This window comes from Varanus komodoensis, unplaced genomic scaffold, assembly GCF_004798865.1.
Source record: "Varanus komodoensis strain SLA01 unplaced genomic scaffold, ASM479886v1 scaffold23, whole genome shotgun sequence".
NCBI classification, from domain to species: Eukaryota; Metazoa; Chordata; class Lepidosauria; order Squamata; family Varanidae; genus Varanus; species Varanus komodoensis.
In genome coordinates this window covers 6,431,550-6,450,978 of record NW_025335627.1, presented here as the reverse complement: position 1 = coordinate 6,450,978, position 19,429 = coordinate 6,431,550, and the positions used below count along the sequence as shown (strand labels likewise).

General features: G+C 43.4%; 1 protein-coding gene across 1 annotated transcript in view; it reads right to left on the bottom strand.

Annotated features, from left to right (window-relative positions):
- Nucleotides 1–19,429, bottom strand: part of ANKRD44 (ankyrin repeat domain 44) — a 162,135-nt gene that overhangs the window by 7,499 nt on the left and 135,207 nt on the right. The window contains exons 23-27 of the mRNA XM_044432145.1: nt 12,054–12,137; nt 9,496–9,641; nt 8,034–8,116; nt 5,711–5,793; nt 5,369–5,460 (exon numbers count right to left, since the gene is read on the bottom strand). Coding sequence (XP_044288080.1) covers nt 5,369–5,460; nt 5,711–5,793; nt 8,034–8,116; nt 9,496–9,641; nt 12,054–12,137 — 488 coding nt within the window. The remainder of the gene's footprint in view (nt 1–5,368; nt 5,461–5,710; nt 5,794–8,033; nt 8,117–9,495; nt 9,642–12,053; nt 12,138–19,429) is intronic.

The window sequence follows — 19,429 nt, the reverse complement described above, 5'->3', positions numbered from 1 at the left end:
AATTCTACAAGATTTACTTTGCAAATAAGAAAATAATATTTAGCAAGTTTTCAATATTTATCAAAACATATAGTGTATATAACAAAGGCCTTACTAAACTGAAAAATGTGTAAGCCATTATACAGAACCCAAATATTTCATCATAACTAGAGCAATGCAATTTCCCCCAAACTGATATCTCTCTGTGCAACAAGCAGAATATTACTATATATCTGGGTGGATAAATTTCCTTAGGGGACAGTGGCTGGAAGGAGCATACCAAGAGTGGTGTGGGTCAAACATCTGATGACAGTGAACAGGGAAGCCTGCTGGCAGAGCTGCCAAGAGAACAGCTCCCTTTTTGCTTTTGCTCAGCTGTTTCCTGGGAAGCTCACTATGCTTCCATGCAGTACAGAAGTTCCATTCTCACCTCTCACCATCCAGTGCAGAAACAGCATCATCAGACAAGTGAAAAACAGAGTTCTGTCCTTCTCCATGGCAAGGTCACTTGGTTTCTGTGCTGTGCAGTGAGAAACAGGTCCCTTTCCTCTGTGCTGTGCAAACCAGAAATGATGAGATCTGGCAACAGAGAAAGCAGCTCTTTGTGGACAGGCCACCTTATTTCTATGCTGCACAGTGAGAAGGGGAGCATTTCTATGCTGCACAGTGAGAAGGGGAGGCACAGAGAAGCTGAAGCCTCAACCCTGCTGCTGAGCCATTGGTGACAAAGTGTTCTGCCAGGAGTCCTGAGGGGATAGCTTCTAATAGAACAGGCTTAACCCTGCACCTTTCCTGTGGGAAAATGTGAAGAGGATGGAAATGTTGAAGGAGTGTCACTTCAAGGCCCTCCCAGGTGCCTCAAGGCAGCAGCTCCTGCTGGTGCAGCTTCCCTTTCCACTAGCTTTGCCAAGGGGTGTGGCTTCACAGAGGGGCCAGGGGCCTTGGCTGAACCTCAGTGGAATGTACAAGAACTGGATGAATGCAACCCAGCCAGAGGCTTCCCACCACTGCTGTGCATAAATGGTGCCTTGTACAGAAATATTTACCCTTCTGCCTTTGCCCTTTCCACATGTTGTGTTTTACAGCCTGGAGCTGAACTGGATCAAATTGGCATTGTTATCATGCAATGTATCCAGGACAGGCAGTGCTCTCAAGGTGCCAGAGAAGGTTTGCCACTGTATATGCACTGTGTATACAGATGATAAAATCAACTCAACATTCTAGTTAACTGAGCCACATTTTAAGTTTAATGTAAAAATCTGCCTATATTTAGGCATCATGTTTAATCCTGATCCGACTCAGCTAAAGTTGTAAAAAGCAGAGTGCAATAAAGAAATAGAGTTCACCAAAATATATATTTATTAGCAATGGCACTTCTCACTTGCACAAGCCTTGAAGAGGTTTACATTGCCACCATAAAATAGCAAGATTTCATAAATTCATAATAGCATATTATCAGAGATTGATTCAAGGATAGCTCATGGCTGAGGGAAGCCAAAGTAAAATGCCTACAGTGTTGCATCTTGATGTACCACTGAAGGAACATCATTTGGCAGAGTGGTATCACAATTAAGTACACGGTCATGAGGTATGCAACCCTATTCCTTTGCTGCTATGTGCCATTCATATAATTCAGACAGCTTGCATGTTAATTAAATTCAATGGCCTACTATATTGGTGAGGATAAGCAGTGGCATAGGTAGATTTACTTTCACTGACTCAGAGTGCTTTTATTCATTGAGTTCATGTGACACCAGTGCTTCATCAGCTATATTGATTCCCACTGCATTTCCAGGCCTAATTCAAAATGCTAGTGTTGACTTTTACAACTCTATATCATCTTGGAGCTACAGAGTATCTAAAGCAAAATCTTATCCCATATGTACCTTATTTTAGGTCATGTTTGAGGGTTTCTGCATACCTACAAAGCTATATATCTTTTGAGATATTTGTGTGTGTGTGGGGGGGGGTTTGTCTGCTCTGATAAAATAGATGCCCCAGAACACAACTGCATAAATACAAATGCCATGCAAGCTTTACAGTTAAATAAAAGGCACTCTTCAGATATGTACAAAAATACAGAGCTAAGCAGGACCAGCCAAAGGCAAAGGACAGGGTCAAGATGATGCTATACTCACACTACATATACAAAAGCCAACTGGAAATGCAGTTTAATAATTTAGCACTGGCAATAGGACAGCATCCTCTACCACACACCCATGCAACGGGCTAGTTTAGGAGACAAAGAGCAGGACTCATGGCCTACAGGCTTCTGCGTTCCAACACCCTGCTGCCAATCACTCACCTCACTGCCTGGCAGCTCCTATCTATCTGACTACTCAAACAATGCAGCAACAGCAGCGCTGATGAATTTCACATGAACAGTGCAAGAAGAGCTTGTGTGCAACGCCTGCTAGAAAGCATAGCCTGAGCTGCCTGCTTCTCTGCCTGCTCAGTTATTCAGTTGGTAAAAACGTTGCATTCTGCATATGAAGTTGGATACCGGGAGAAGCAAACTGTCAGCAAGATTCTTCAGTACTTCCTAACAGTATACCCATGAACTAGCAGTCAGGGGTATTAACGTTAACAAAAATGCATTTGTACACCAGTTACAGTAAGGTGCCTGGAACATGACATCATCATGATGCTCATTATATGTCAATATTTATGACAGCATTATGATGCTCATTATATGTTGCTATGTTCTTGGTGCTACTGTAGGGTTCATCTGTTCTCAAAATCAGTAGTTCCAAAACCTCTCAGAAGCCAGTTACATTTATTTTTATGTATACCATCATTGGCTTCATAAAATGAAGAACCCATGTTTGCCAGGTGATCATCTTTCAGTTGTATTTTATTAAGCAAGAATGAAAAAAACCTCACTAATTTTAAATGTTCTAGTGTTTTTATTAATGAATCAAGTGTTAAATACACTCAGTGGGGAAAAAGGCAATGTGACAGGCTGCTAAGAGGTCAAGCTATGCTACCAGCCTCACCAAAGGAAAACCAAGAAATCTTTGTATCTGTGAAGGGGAAGAGGTGCTACTGGATATCTCATTGTAGGAAGGAGAGGTGACAAGACTGAGATAATATGACTGATTGGGGGATGGAGAGGTAAACATTCAAAACCTCCTGAAGAAGATGGAAGATAAAAGAGCAGAAGCTGCAAAAATGTTATTATACAATACGTCCTGCCTTCTTACAGGTACATGTTCTTCCAAGCTTTGTTCAGGAGGCAGAACTAGAACAAAACATGACAACTAAACAAAGATATGATCTCCAGATTGCTCCCTGTGTATTGATCACCCCACAGACTGCTAAGTGTCATACAAGAAGGAAGCTGCTTGTATAAACTAGATCTAAACCAAACCTGGCATAGCTTTTTCAACCATTCAAGGGGGTGTGAGACAAATGCTTCTTGAAGATTTATTCCATCTTCAGGGGGTCTAACACTCTAAAGATTTTTCATTGGAAGCAAGCAGAATTATGCCTTAGTTTCAAATAAAATGCTAGGTGAGATGTTCTTATGTTTCCTTCTAAAATGAATGAACATTTTTTTTAATTTGGTGAAAAAAGCAAGCTACTAATGCTACAGTAAAGCCCACTTCCTTAACAGAATGCCCCATTATGTTATGTGCTCAGTACATAATTGGCTTTTAAGGATGTTGCTATTTTTTAATGAAGAAAAAAGCTTTTAGTACTCTGTAGTTTCTTTTTAAATTAAATTGACACACATCCCACATGGTGCAAAAAAGTGGTACAGAATTCAGTTTGCCTTATTAATATTCAGAGATCGGAAATGAAAGAGACTTCCAATGGAAGTATTATTTGAACACTTCTATGTAATGTTTGCCTTTGATTGTGTGGATCACAACAAATTATGGCAAGTTTTTAATGAGATGGGAGTATCAGACCATCTTATTTGTCTCTTGAGAAACCTATATGTGGGTCAAGAAGCAACAGTGAGAACTGGACACAGAACCACTGATTGGTTCAAAACTGAGCAAGGAGTTTGGCAAGGCTGTATACTGTCGCCCTGCCTATTTAACTTATATGCAGAGCACATCATGAGAAAGGCCAGGCTAGATGAATCACAAGTTGAAATTAAGATTGCCAGGAGAAATATCAACAACCTCAGATATGCAGATGATATCTACTCACTCACATCTATTCAGATGATATCTACTTCACTCTAATGGCAGAAAGTGAAGCGGAACTAAAGAGCCTCTTGATGCGGGTGAAAGAGGAGAGTGCAAAAGTTGGCTTGAAACTCAACATTAAGAAAACTAAGATCATGGCATCCGGCCCTATCACTTCCTGGCAAATAGATGGAGAAGAAATGGAGGTAGTGACAGATTTTATTTTCCTGGGCTCCAAGATCACCACAGACAGGGACTGCAGCCACGAAATTAAAAGATGCTTGTTTCTTGGGAGGAAAGCTATGGCAAACCTAGATAGCATACTAAAAAGCAGAGACATCACCCTGCTGACTAAAGTGTGTATAGTCAAGGCTATGTTTTTCCCAGTTGCAAATGTATGGCTGTGAAGGCTAGACCATAAGGAAGGCTGAGCGCTAAAGAATTGAGGCTTTTGAACTGTGGTGCTGGAGAAAACTCCCTTGGACTCCAAGGTGATCAAACCAGTCAGTGCTAGAGGAGATCAACCCTGACTGCTCTTTAGAAGGCCAGATACTGAAGATGACACTCAAATACTTTGGCCACCTAATGAGAAGGAAGGACTCACTGGAGAAGACCCTAATGCTGGGAATAATTGATGGCAAAAAAAGGGGACGGCAGAGGATGAGGTGGCTAGATGGAGTCACTGAAACAGTCAGTGTGAGCTTAGGTGGACTCCGCGGGATGGTGGAGGATAGGAGAGCCTGGAGGTTGCGATGAGTCAGACACAACTTCACGACTAGCAACAACAACAAGCAACATGTAATTTTCCTGCTCCTATAGCCACAAGGTGGCAGTACCTTGCCACATATATTAGATATGATCCCATGATTTTGGACATGGTTAAGCTCACCTTGGGTTTATTTCCCAGTCTGAGCATTCTTTAACAATGTATTTAAAACACTGCCCTCTTCAATGTAAGAAGTTAAACTGTTCTGTTGGCTTCTATACAGCTTGAACATTCAATTTAAAGTAATAATAATAAGTTGTTGCCAACAGTGTTTGTAAAATAAGCAAAAATAAGATTGGTGTATATGTTGAATAAACTGCTATAAGGATTATCCCCTTTTTGCTTCAAAAATTGCACAATGCACATCTTTTTTATACTTACTGGCATTTTCTAACTAGCTTGGGTATATTTTAGAAATGCATACACACTGAGCCATTTCTGATAGTTATTGGTTGTGAATGATAGTATGAATGCCTTTACTTACCATTTTCATCTACTGCTCGTATACATGCCCCTTTTGCCAGTAACTCTGCAACTACCATCTTCAAGCCATTCTGTGCAGCAATATGAAGAGGTCTAGAAAACAAAACATCTGTATGCAAGTACACTTGATGCATATTTCAAAAGGTCTGCCTGGATATTATGCACACCATGTTTAAGTGCTCAGAATAAAGGGTACTAAACCTATCTTTGAAAAAATTAAAATATTAAAAAAACAAACAAGGAGTGAATGCTATATTTTCAGAATATCAAAGTATAAGTTATGAGACTTTAACATTAAATGTTAGTATTAGTGAACAGTACATTTTTGTCAAATTATACTTACGTCTGTAATGCATTGTTTTTTGCATTGATAAGGCTCTGTTCTTGTATTTTCTCAAGTATCAACAAGGCACATTTTTCATGTCCCTGGAATACATAAACATATTTAGAACATGCTGCTGTTTGGTTTTCTGTTATATGTTCATGGTAATGATTTAAGTTATGAGTGATTTACATGCAGAAGCTAGAGAACAGTTACCTTGCTATATGCTATATAGGTTTTTCCACAAAACTGAGATCCAGTTGTTCAACAAGGAGCATTTCTCCTTTGTGGCAGAGTGTGAAAGTGCAAATACAAAAGAGGAAATCATGCATTCTTTCACAGTTAAATGCTTCATTTCACCTGCTCTAAAAAATCACTGAAAGTACTGGTTGGACACAAAAGAAGGCCTGGAGGGTCACTGACTAAAGAATCCATAAGCAATTGTGAGCAGGGAATGATGAATATATGATAAACACCTCATGTACAAATGCCCTGTATTAGGAGAAAGAAAATCTCTGATCCTTTATTGATATGTGCTTGTTTAGTTAACACATTTAAAGTGCTTGTTTTGACATTTAAAACTCTAAACAGCTTAGGACCTAGCTACCTAATACCACCTTCTCTCATATATACCTGCCTGACCACTGAGATTTGGGCAGGAGGTCCTTCTAAAGGAACCATCCCTCAAAGAAGTGAAAGGGATGGAAAATAGAAGAAGGACCTTCTCAATGGCCATCCCCACTTGTGGAATTGGCTCCCCAGAGAAATTTGCCTAGTGCCAACACTACTCTCTTTTCAGTGCCAAACAAAAACATTTCTCTTTTCTAGTTATTAACAATAAATGTTAATTAAAAATAACAACTGATTTTAATGTTTGTAATAATGTATCATTTTATTATTACCCCCCAGTGAGAACATATAATGACCTATCTGTTTATTGCTCTTTTGATTATAGTTCATTGTTTTAACAGAACTGGTTGTTTTTATTAGTTTTATTGATTTAATGTGGATTTAATTTTAAATGTGAGTTGCCCAGGAACTCTCCTTGGAGTAGGGGACAGCATACAAATGGCACAATAAATAAATAAAGTGCCATGCTACTCTGTACCCTAACAGTGTACCTTTCCTTTTGGGCAAATGGCCCTATATTCTTCTGTCTGCAAGCAGAGCGGTGATAGGGAGAATGCAGACAAGGTGAGAGCTCTACTGATGGAAGAAAGGTTCCAGATTTGCCAAAAGTAGTGAAGGACCACTGACTTCTTCACACTGTGTACATGCTAACCACTAACCAGCTGCTTTTCCCCCAGCCAAAGACACCATGGTGTATTGGGACAAGAAGACATGAGCAGTAGCAGTCACCCATGGTCCCAGCAATATTGAAACCTAGGATATGTTGGCATAGCTTCCCATTCCCCAAACCAGCCTTTCTTGCTTTCTAAAACAGCTGTTTCTCCCCTATGAATTTTGGCACCACATCTGGCAAACTCCACTGGAGTGAGAAAAATCTAATAACAGGCTGGGGGCAAATGATTTCTCATTAAACACAAGCAGCAGAGCCTGTCTGCCTTTTTCTGACAAAGAAAGCTTTCCTATCACTTGAAGACTTGATAGAGATGCCAACAGCTGCATAGAGGCATTCCAACCAGGTCACTGCTGCTTGAAGTGGCAGCTAAGCTTCCTTTTTGTGGACACTGTGGAAGGGCTGAAATATAGACCTTTTGCCACTTCATCTGTAAGCTGCTTCCCAGCTTCCCAAATTTTTACATTTCAGCCAGTCCTCTAAACATCAGGTGAATCTTGTTTTACTCCTCCTCCTTGGACCATAGGCGAAATAATTCAGCTCCAGCCTAATTTGCACACTACCCTTCAGTCACAGAGCATCTTGCATACAAACAAATAAGAAAAGCCAACTTTTTAATAACAGATTACTTCAGAAGGAGAGACAGCAAAGGAAAACAAAGGAGGGCTGTCTTAGGAGGGTTGTTTTGGGTTTCTTGCTTTTTATTATACACAGCCATTATTCTCTCCCCATCTTCAGACCACTTTATTTACCATAATCCAACACATCATGAAATGATGTATCAAAGCTTTAAAATTATTACAAGCTTGAATCAGCTTAAAATTCTATTCAGTCTTATAAATTTGCACAAAGTGTTTTAGAAAAAGGCTGACCATATACTCAGACAGTATGAATTAGGTCTTCATTGCAAAGCAGAGTCTGATTTAATGTTTGTTTCTGATATAACTTCTGTTATATAACAATAACTAGCAGTATTTGTTTCATACTACATTTTGCACACATGAACATACATACAAATATGCACACAAATGTTTTTAAACATACTTTACTGCTAGCCAAGTGCAAGGATGTATTCAAGTCCTTATCCTTCAAAGTTAGATCAGCCTTGGCACTATTTACCAAAAAATCTGAAATTCAGAAAAAAACAAGATATTCCATAAGATTGTCTCCATAGTACCAATCAAAGACCTTCCAAGCTATTCATATTATTTCTATAGGAGATTACAAGGCTCATTTAAGAAGCTTATTTGCTGCTCTTCAATCACAACATAAAAAACAATGATACACTAAAAAAACACAGCAGAAATGGGTAAAACACTAGCATAAAAAACCTAAATATTAAGATTATAAACATACTTTCTGTGGAAACAGTGTCACTTATTTCTAAGTAAATGCGTGCTACATAAAACCTAAAAGGCCAGGGCAAATGAAAAACGTTATCGGAGATAACAGATGGTACCAGATAAACCTCTCTGTGGGAAGTGCAAGGCAGTGTCACAGATAAGAAGGCACACTTAGTGGTCATCCCATTCTTAACATTAGAAAGTGGAGGGGACCTGGATCAGGATGTCAAAAATCAATGGTAGCATCAGGAGGGTGTTACTCCTCCTCCACTACTGCTACCCATCCCAGACACCCTCAAAATTTACTATCAGGGGCAGCAAAATCCTCAGGAGCAAATTTTCAGACAGCAGAGAGGGCTACAGGGCAGAGGAAGGGCAAATGTTGCTTCATGCTTTTGGTCACCTCCCAGGGCACATCTAATACCACCCCTTAAATTGCAGATTGGATCTTTCAGGGGGAGCACAGCCTCTTCTAAAGTAGGTTGAAGGCCATCCCTTGGTTGAGATGAGCCACAACAGCTCCACTGTCAATATTAAGCTTTGATTAATTGCATTCCATTCAGTACAATATGAACTGAAGTGTGACACAGTTAAACTCATCATTTATCAATAATTCAGTACTGTATTTCTTGTGCCACTTGTTTAAGAACTGCCAAAGAAACTGCAGTTGCAGCAACAAATTACATTATTGGATTAACTTAATCCAATGTAGTTTAAGTTTAGTAGTTTAAGTGTTCACTGAAACTACTAAACTGTAGCAAGTTTGCATGCCTGAATTATAGACCTTTTCCTATTGCCAGATGACGGAAATCAGCAACTGGGTTCAAACAACACAACAACCCACCCCATGCTTCAAGCTATGATGAGTTGCTGAGTCATGTGAATCCTACCTACTTCAGCCATGAAAACAAATTAGTTCTAAGATATTATCATTTGCGTTTTGTATCTTGCATATTTAAAAGCAGCCAGGCTATAGTTCTGTTATTTGCCCTACTGAAAGTCCTTGCACAAAAGTGAATAGAAGTGAATTTTGAAAAATGTATAAATGTAAAAATTGTAGGTGCAATTTCAATAGTATGAATATTACTAAATACATCTATAGATTCCACACACCTGCAAAAAGATATTAACTCTCATCAAATTGCCAGTGAACATCTACTTACCTACAGCCCCTACATGCCCCTTTTCAGCGGCCATCGTAAGTGGTGTTTTCCCTGAATTATCGGCAGCATTTACTTGTGCATTGTTACTTAAGAGAAGTTGCAAGCAATCTACATGGTCAGCAAAGGCTGCTGCATGAAGTGGTGTTCTAGGCAGAAGCACAACATAGTTAGAGCCTTTCAAAGAATACCATTATTTATCACTAGGTTTGCTTGTTTGTTTACATTCCACCCCACAGCCCCAAACTCTCAAAATAGCTAATAAAATTTCAAAACAATAGGCATAATAAAATGATTCTTAAAATATAAAGCAAAATTTGATGCAAAATAAATTCCACAAAATAATGAAAACAGTCTCATTACCAATCAAATCAGTTTGCATCAAATGTGGAAGCCTAACAAACCCAAACTGATAGAGAGTTCCAGAAGTGAGAAATGACAACTGAGAAAGCCCTGCTACATGTTGCTAGCCACCTCACTGCAGAGGATGGGGTGGTCTTAGAATGATTGAGCAGTCTCACATGGGAGTATTCCCCACATTTTTCATTTAGTCTACTTGAACATAAAATGGTCATGGGGAATTTTTTAGCAGCAGAACTAATGAAAAAATAAAATAAGGACGCATCAGCTGATAAACGTAAGAGACAAGCAACAAGAACCAAAATGCATTCACTTTAAAAAAGGTAATGAGATGTTGTGAACCATTTGAACAGGAACTATAAAGTTTAAAACTGTTTATTTTTGATGAAAGATTTTAAATTGTAAGACATCTCAATAAGGCAACATCTACAAAATCAGAATTGATTAAAGCTGAGTTTGTTTACTAGTCCCTAGTAACTAGGGCTTTATCGTTTGTATTGTAAAAATAGTAACGTTTTAGGTTGGTCATATCTGGGGGCAGGAGAAAGATTAAACATAGCAGGCATTTGATGACTAGCCAACAGAGCAGTAGGCACCTTAACCTGAACCCAAACAGTCATGATAACTATCTAGAGAGCTTGGCTATTTGGCAGTATAAAAATGAAACAAACAAACAAGGTCCGGGAAGGGAAGGCTGTGCTGTCACTGCCTTTTTAATTCCTGCAACAAGCCCAATGTCCTCCTGCATTGAGCACAACGTCCACCTGCCTTTGCAATACAGGAGAAAGAACAGCAGTTCCAACATTAATGCTGTCATCAATCTTCTCTCCATCCCTAATTTCAGCCTTTTCTGTCTGTTCCTTTGGTAGCAAGGTTAGGCCTTTAGAGCAGGCCTTTAGGTCTATAGTTTTGCTATTACCATTGCTAACAAAACAACCCCAAAGCCAGGTTTTATTTTGCAGATTCTTCAGATATTTGTGGTTTGAAAAAAGAAGCAGTGGTGGGAAAATTCAGGAGGTTTACAATGGAAGATGGCATCTCTGGACACCTGCCCACTCACCACCCCCTAAAATTGGGTGAATGAGGCTGTGCAATTCCATGTTACATGTCTTGCCTGAAAATACACTCTATGTAATTCAAATCTTTCTCTCGCAAAACTTGCAGCTTGTGAATTCTAGGTGAAATCCTCATGACAAGGGAGTCATGGACTACTCCCAGCAGCCTGTGTGCATTTTGTGGAATCAGAAAGGGTATGGAGTGAATTAAGGAACATCATTTCTGCATTCTTGCTACATTGAGTGGTGCCTTCTATGCATGGGGGCATGATCAATGATGGATATTTTGTTTGACTGTTGTTGTTTAGTTGCAAAGCCATGCCTGACCCATTGCAACCTCATGGACAACATTCCTCCAGACTCTTCTGTCCTCCACCATCCCTCGGAGTCCACCCAAGCTCACACCCACTGCCCCAGTGACTCCATCTAGCCACCTCATCCTCTGCCATCCCCTTCTTCTGTTGCTGTCAATCGTTCCCGGCATCATTTTGATTGATAGGTGGCAGCAACATTGCCAGAAACTCTGTGGAAAGGATAGCTATTGTTGCAATGCAGTATATTTTTTTTCTACTCTAACTCACATGTCCTTTCAATTTTGCTGCTGAGGGAGCATGGGATTTCAACTATATAATGCTGGCAGAAGCTTTGGCATAGCAGCAGCAGTCACTTTTGGAACACAGGATGGCAGTATTCATCATGTATTGCTAGGGACAACAGATTTCTTTATAATGGAAGTAAGCATTGTTTCTAATTGTGCTCAGCAGTGATTCTCAGAGATATCAGTAAGCTCACCTTTTTAACTCGTAACTAGAATCTGCATTTCCAACCTGTCAGGCTGTGTCCAGTTAGTGACCTTCTGCCAATGGAAGGTTCATTGATCCGGTGCATGCTATTGTCAGTGAAACAGGAGGTGAGGGATCCCCTCTTTTTCCATCATCCATCTTTTGCTCTGGACAGTTGGAAAACTTTTTTGGTGGCACTGGGGGTTCTCATGGGTGGGAGAAAACCGCCTCTCCCCATTTGATTGAAGGAACCCTTTGCTAGAGCAAAGAGTTTTCCACCTCCCCACTGAATATAACACATTTAAAATTCATTCAATGTAAACAACAAATAAAAACCCACCCTCTTGATCCAAGCAATTCTTACCTTCCCTTGTCATCTTCACAATTGACAATGCCAGCTCCAATGGTCCTAATGAGTAGTGATGCACAATGTTCATGATCATTGATTCTGTTGCAAAAAGTAGTAAACATGTTGAAATTATCCTTATTTTTCCCTTAATAAACAGAATGTATTCCATTCATTCCATAAGCATCCTTTTTCCATGGTTTGTATGTCTAGCTGTTGCCATAAACACATAGGGACAGGTCTTTGGCAGATTTATAAACTGCTGCCTCCAAAGCATAGAATGCAATATATAAAACCATATGCTATATGTATCACAGCAAGAAATCCAATCCAATCCAGATGCCAATAGCCCTTTGAAGGATTACAGGCATCCTGTACAAGGGGGAAGGGATGCAGTGGTGAAGGACCATTTTGGCTGTCTGTCATGCTTCAGAGCAGGAGGAAAGGACCTCCTCAGAACAGGAAGGAAGGAACTACTGCCAAGATACCTCATATCATGATGGTGCCAGCCTCCTCCTATCCTGGAAAACCAGAACACCCACACAATAGATTCCCCAAGGTTGCATTTACAACCTTGAAGAAGCAGCCAGTACAGTTCTTTCTACACCAGCTGCCAATGTGGGGAAAGACTGTCGTTCTTCGAGTGTCCATCTGTGCATTCACACATATGGGTGCTGCACCTGCACAGTGCCTGTGGCTGGAAAGATTTAAAGCTAAACAGTTTTGGCAGGAACTCCGCACCCCTCCCCCCTTTCAGTATAAGAAGGCGGAGTGCCCACCATTTCCTCAGTCTACTGGAGACCAATTGTTCCCCCTCCCCACAGGAGCGTTAAACATAGCAGGGAATCTGCTGAATAGTAGAAAAATGCAATAAATAAATGTATGCAATAAATACATACATTAAAAGAAAAACCACCTACAGATCCGTTATCAAAGTAAATAAGGTACCGTATAAACCCAGTCACCAACACTGAGCAGGGTTGGCGGGCAGGTTGTGTGAAAGCACAGATGGCCACTCGAAGAACGACAATTACAGGTGAGCAACCTACCTTTCTTCATCGTGGCCTCTGTGCATCACACATATGGGTGACTAGCAAGCTTACCAAACCCAGAGGCGGGTGGTGTCGTCATTGGAGAACAGAAGGATTGCCCAACCAAAGGAGCAATCATGTCTGGCACGCACATCAAGGCAGTAATGTCTGGCAAAGGTGCAAGGAGTAGTCCAAGTGGCAGCCTTGCATATGTCTTGGATCGGGATGCCAGCAGAAAAAGCAGAAGCTGCTGCTATTGCCCGTGTAGAGTGCCCTCTGGGCATGACAGTTAAGTCCAATTCAGCAAGCTGATATGCCAGTTTGATGGTCTGCACAATCCATTTCGAAAGTCTCTGGGATCCAATAGGAGAGCCCTTGTCATGTTCTGAGTACTTGACGAAAAGCTGGTTAGATTTGCGAAAAGACTCTGTGCAAGACCTGTAAAAGGCAAGGCAACGATGAACATTGAGAGAGTGAAGCGATTGTTCTATCAGTGTAGATGGAGTAGGGAAGAAAGCTGGTAAGATAATGTCTTGATTGATATGGAAAGGAGACACAACTTTCAGTAAGAACACCGGATCGGTACGGAGAACGACCTTCTCCTTATGGAAGTTGAGATAAGGAGGGTCTATACTGAGTGCACAGAGCTCACTGGCCCTTCTAGCCAATGTAATAGCGACGAGAAAGGCAGTCTTCCAAGACAAGAGGCACAAGTCAGTAGTCACCAAGGGCTCAAAAGGAGGTCTGGTAACCGCCTGCAAAACGACAGAGAGGCTCCAAGAAGGAATAACTGGTCTAACTGGTGGTTGTAGATTCTGCAATCCCTTAAAGAATCGACGAATGAGGTTATGAGAGAATACCGAAGAACCCAACACATGGCCATGATAGTGGGAGATTGCAGCAGTGTAAACTTTGAGAGATGACGGTTTAAGTCCCGACTGATGTAGTGATAAGAGAAATTGAAGAATGTTTTCAATGCAGGCTGAATGAGCAATCAAGCTATTAGATTCAGCAAAAGATGTAAAGCGCCTCCATTTGGCCATGTAAGATTGGTGGGCTGTAGGTCTTAGTGCAAACTGGAGAATGAACTGAATATTGGGATGCAGAGTACTCGGATCCGATGAGGCATTTGTCGGTACCAAGGGAGAACGAGGAGCTGTATCTAGAATGTGTTGGGCCAGTGCTGAAGCCACTGAAGCTGCCAGTACCAAAGGAGCAGCATTGTTCATCGAATGAGCCAGGCTGTCAGATTGAGTGAAGGAAGATCCGGGTGAAGAGCAGCCCCATTCTGTTGAGTGATCAGAAGAGGCAGTTGCCGAAAGGTGTTGCTGGAGAGATGGAGAAGAGTAAGGAACCATGGTTGGCGGGGCCACAAGGGAGTGATGAGAATTCCCTGAACACTGTCATGAGTGATCTTGGCAAGGGTTCTCGTTATAAGTGGAACTGGGGGGAACACATAAAAGAACATGCACACCTACAGGATCATTAGAGCATCTCCTTTCAAACCCGGGCCAATGCCTGCGCAGGAGCAGTAAATTTTGCACACCTTGTTCATGTGAGTGGCGAACAGATCTATGTCTGGAGAGCCCCATGTCTGAAAGAGGTGATGACAGGTCTGACGATCTAGTTCCCATCCGTGGGTCGTCGACATCTGCCTGCTGAGTGTGTCCATCTCCTTGTTGTCGGTACCAGCTAGGTGAACGGCAAGGAGGGTAATCTCCCTCAGGATACACCAGTCCCACAGTTGCATAGCCAGGTGAGCCAGGAGGTGGACTTCGCTCCGCTTTGCTTGCTTATGTAGAATACAGTCACAATGTTGTCAGGGGCAACCTGAACAATTTGCCCCCGAAGAGTGCCCTCAAATGACCGAAGGGCTTTGAAGACTGCCAGCAGTTCTAGGTAATTGATGTGTTTGGCAGTCTCTCGATAGTCCCAGGTGCCCTGAGTACCGAGTCCGGCACACAGGGCTCCCCATCCGGTGAGGGAGTCATCAGTGAACCGAGTCAGAGTAGGGTGAGGAGGATGGAATGGAATGCCAACAGACAGATTGTTTTGCATAGTCCACCATGATAAGATCTGGAAGACAGAAGTCAGAAGGCAGAGAAGCCACTGAGACGAGTCTCACTGGGGTTGGAAGAGACTGTTGAACCACAGTTGAAGGGGCCTCATCTGTAATCTGGCATGCAGGACTACGGAGACTGTGGAGGCCATGTGACCGAGGAGTTTCTGCACTGATAGTGCTGGAACAGTTCCGTCCATGTGGATTCGACGGATGGATGCATGAAGATTGTCTTGTTGCCCTTGTGGAAGGAAGGCTTTTGCTATCGTAGAGTTGAGACGGGCTCTGATGAAATCGATGATCTATGAGGGAGCAAGGCATGATTTTTCGTGGTTAATACACAGTCCCAAATTATCCAAGAGAGCACAAGTAGTCCGAATCGATGATCAAAGGCCTTCTCTCAACAAGGAGACAATCAACCAGTTGTCTAGGTAAGGGTACACTTGAATGCCCTGGAGCCGAAGATGCGCACACACCGAGGCCATGCATTTTGTAAAGACCCAGGGAGCAGTAGCCAGTCCAAATGGCAAAACATTATATTCAGACAGGTCGGAACCGACCATAAACCGAAGAAGACGCCTGTGAGATGGATGGATGGTAATATGAAAATAGGCATCCTTTAAGTCCAAAGAAGCGAACCAATCCTCTCTCCTGAGCAACAGAAGGATGTTTTGAAGGGTGGTCATCTGAAACTTCTTAGTTTTGATGGATTTGTTAAAGTCACGTAGGTCCAGTATTGGACAAAGACCACCATCACACTTTGGAACTGGGAAATATCTCAAGCAGAAACCATGTAACCCCTTGAAGCACGAGTCATCGAATTGCTCCTTTACGAAGAAGCTGTTGAACTTCGTCTACGAGAACCAATGACTGAGGCATAAATCGGATCGGTCCAGGCGGGGGTACGGTAACGAACTCAATTCTGTATCCCTGCTGTACGATGGATAAAACCCACTGATCAGATGTGATGGATGCCCAAATGGGGAGTTGACTTAGCTGTCGATCCCCAAAAGGAAGAGGGGAGGGTGGATTCAAGAGATGAGGAGAGGTTCGCTCGGCCCATCAGCACTGGCGTTTGTCTGAATCAGGGCGATGATGGCTCTGTTGGAAACGCTGTGGTTGTTGCTTCCGGCGTTGCTGGCAAGGCTGGAATTACTGTCAGCCCGAGAATTGTGTATAGGGCTGATACCGGTAGGACGGACGGGACCAAGACCACTTACGCCAAGACTGGCTGGAGACTTCCATCTGATGAGCTGTCACTCTTGACTCATGAATTGTCTTCATCTTGTGGTCTGTCCAGGCATTGAACAGCCCTGAGTCGTTGAAAGGCATGCCCTCAATATGATGCATTGTTTCATCCGGAAAATTGCAGTTCCGGAGCCAGGCATGGCGACGGAGGGCTACAGCACCGACGAGAGCCCTGGAGTCGCAATCAACATGGTGTCTCGCCGTGGAGAGTTGTTGGACTGCCACCTGCATTGCCTCCTTGGTGAAAATCCGGGCCAGGTCTCTCTGCTGTTCCGGAAGTGACGCTATGATATTTTCTAATTTCTGCATCAGAAAATATTGGTAGCGAGCCAGCGTAGTCTCATAGTTAGAAATCTGGAGGCAAAGACCTGTGGCGGCATAAATGCGGCGAGTCAAAATGTCGATCTTACACCCTTCCTTACCACGACGAGTGGTGTGTCCCCTCGACTCGCGGGCTTGAGATGACTCTACTACAATTGAGTTCGGTCTCGGGTGACGCAGGAGGAATTTTATTTTTTATTATTATTATTATAACATTTCTATGCCGCCCCTTGCCGAAACCTCGGGGCGGCTTACAACATGATAAAATACATTGAAATACAATAGTACATAATAAATTACCATTAAATATAACAATACAAAAAATACATTGATTTACAAATACAAAATTAAAATTATCAGTATAAAATAAAAATATAGGAGGAGAAAGAGAAGGAAGAAGAAGTTGCCCAGGCCAGATCATATGTTTTAACAATTGAAATGATGTTTAAATAAAAAGGTCTTTACCTGGCGCCGAAAAACCAGTAACGACGGTGCCAGGCGGACCTCTTTGGGGAGTGAATTCCATAGGTTGGGCGCCACCGCAGAGAAAGCCCTCCTCCGGGTACTTACTCTCCTAATTTCTTTCATGGAGGGTTCCCCCAGAAGGGACTCTCCCACAGATCTCAAAGGGCGGTCGGGCATATACGGACGTAAGCGCTCGTTCAGGTAGCCAGGACCCAAGCCGTTTAGGGCTTTGTAGGTCATAATCAACACATTGAATTGGGCCCAGGCTTCAATGGGGAGCCAGTGAAGCTGATGGAGGACTGGAGTCATGTGAGCATAACGCCCCGTCCCCGTCAGCAACCTGGCAGCTCTATTTTGCACCAATTGAAGTGTTCGGACTGTCTTCAGGGGAAGCCCCACGTAAAGCGCGTTACAGAAGTCTAGGCGGGAAGTCACCAGCGCGTGTGTCACCGTCGCCAGGCAGTCGTACTCCAGGTAGGGGCGCAGCTGATTAATCAGCCGAAGCTGAAGGAAGGCGTTCCTCGCTACCGCTGTCACCTGAGCTTCCAAAGAAAGCTCCGGGTCGAGGAGTACTCCTAAGCTGCGAACCTTATCCCTAAGAGGGAGTGTTGCACCATTCAGGACCAGGTCAAATCCACCCTCTCCGAAACCCGATCCGCCAACCAACAGGACCTCCGTCTTGTCTGGGTTGAGTTTCAGTTTATTGGCCCTCATCCATTCCCTTACCTCGGCCAAGCACCGGTTCAGCACAGCCACTGCCTCACCTGGATTAGTGGAGAACGAGAGGTAAAGCTGGGTATCATCAGCGTATTGATGATTCCGCAGCCCACACCTCCTGATGACCTCTCCCAGCGGTTTCATATAGATGTTAAATAGCAGAGGGGATAGAATGGAGCCCTGTGGTACCCCATGGCATAGCTGCCATGACGTAGAGATATGGTCCCCCAGCACTACCTTCTGGAATCGACCGTCGAGATAGGAGCGGAACCACTGCAAAGCAGTGCCTCCAACCCCCAATCCCGCAAGTCTATCCAGAAGGATACCATGGACGATGGTATCGAAAGCCGCCGAGAGGTCCAGAAGAACCAACAGGGATGTACTCCCCCTGTCCTTCTCCCTGCACAGGTCATCGTACAGGGCGACCAAGGCAGATTCAGTACCGTACCCGGGTCTGAAGCCGGACTGAAAAGGATCCAGATAATCAGTTTCCTCCAAGAGTGCTTGGAGTTGTCCCGCCACCACTCGCTCCAGCACCTTGCCCAGAAACGGGATGTTGGCCACAGGTCTATAGTTAGTGGCCATCTCTGGATCCAGTGACGCTTTCTTCAGGACCGGTCGTATTACCGCCTCCTTTAAAGGGGCAGGCACTCGACCCTCCCTCAGAGAAGCGTTAACCACTTCCAAAATCCAGGTCCCAATCCCGTGCTTGGAGTTATTTATTAACCAAGACGGGCAAGGATCCAATAGGCAAGTGGTGGGACGTACTCTTCCAAGCACCTTGTCCACATCATTGGGCCGCAATAATTGAAATTCCTCCAGTAATTTTGGACCAGACGGTGGCATTGGCGACTCCTCAGAGACCTCTGATTCATTAGTGGAGTCCAGCTCGTGACGAATCTGAGCGATTTTCTCCCTGAAATGCCTGGCAAAGTCGTCACAGCGGGCCTTTGAGGGTGGCATCGGATCTTCCTTAGGACCCAGGCGAACCAGGCCTTGCACCACTCGAAAAAGCTCCGCTGGACGGCATTGTGAGGAGGCAATGGAAGCGGAAAAAAACTTCTTTTTCGCCGCCTTCACCGCCACAGCATAGGCCCGATAGTGGGCTCTCAAGTGTGTTCGGTCAGATTCATCCCGTGATTTCCTCCACCTACGCTCTAGCCGTCTCCCAGCTCGCTTCATCACCCGTAATTCAGGTGTATACCAAGGGGAAGAGCGGACTCTGCCCGGTGGGAGAGGACGCTTAGGAGCGATCGTGTCCACAGCCCTGGTCATCTCTCCGTTCCACAGTTCGACCAGAGCCTCGACAGGAGCACCAGTCTTGTCCGCCGGAAACTCCCCCAGGGCCCCCAGGAATCCATCCGGATCCATCCGGCTCCGGGGGCGGGCCCATACAATCGGGTCCGCACTCTTATAGAGGGAGAGGCCGCTCTTGAGCACAAACCTCACCAGGAGGTGATCTGACCATGACAGGGGAGTCAAACATAAGTTCTTCACCCTCAGGTCATCCTCTACCTGCCCCGTCGTGAATACCAGGTCCAGAGTGTGTCCAC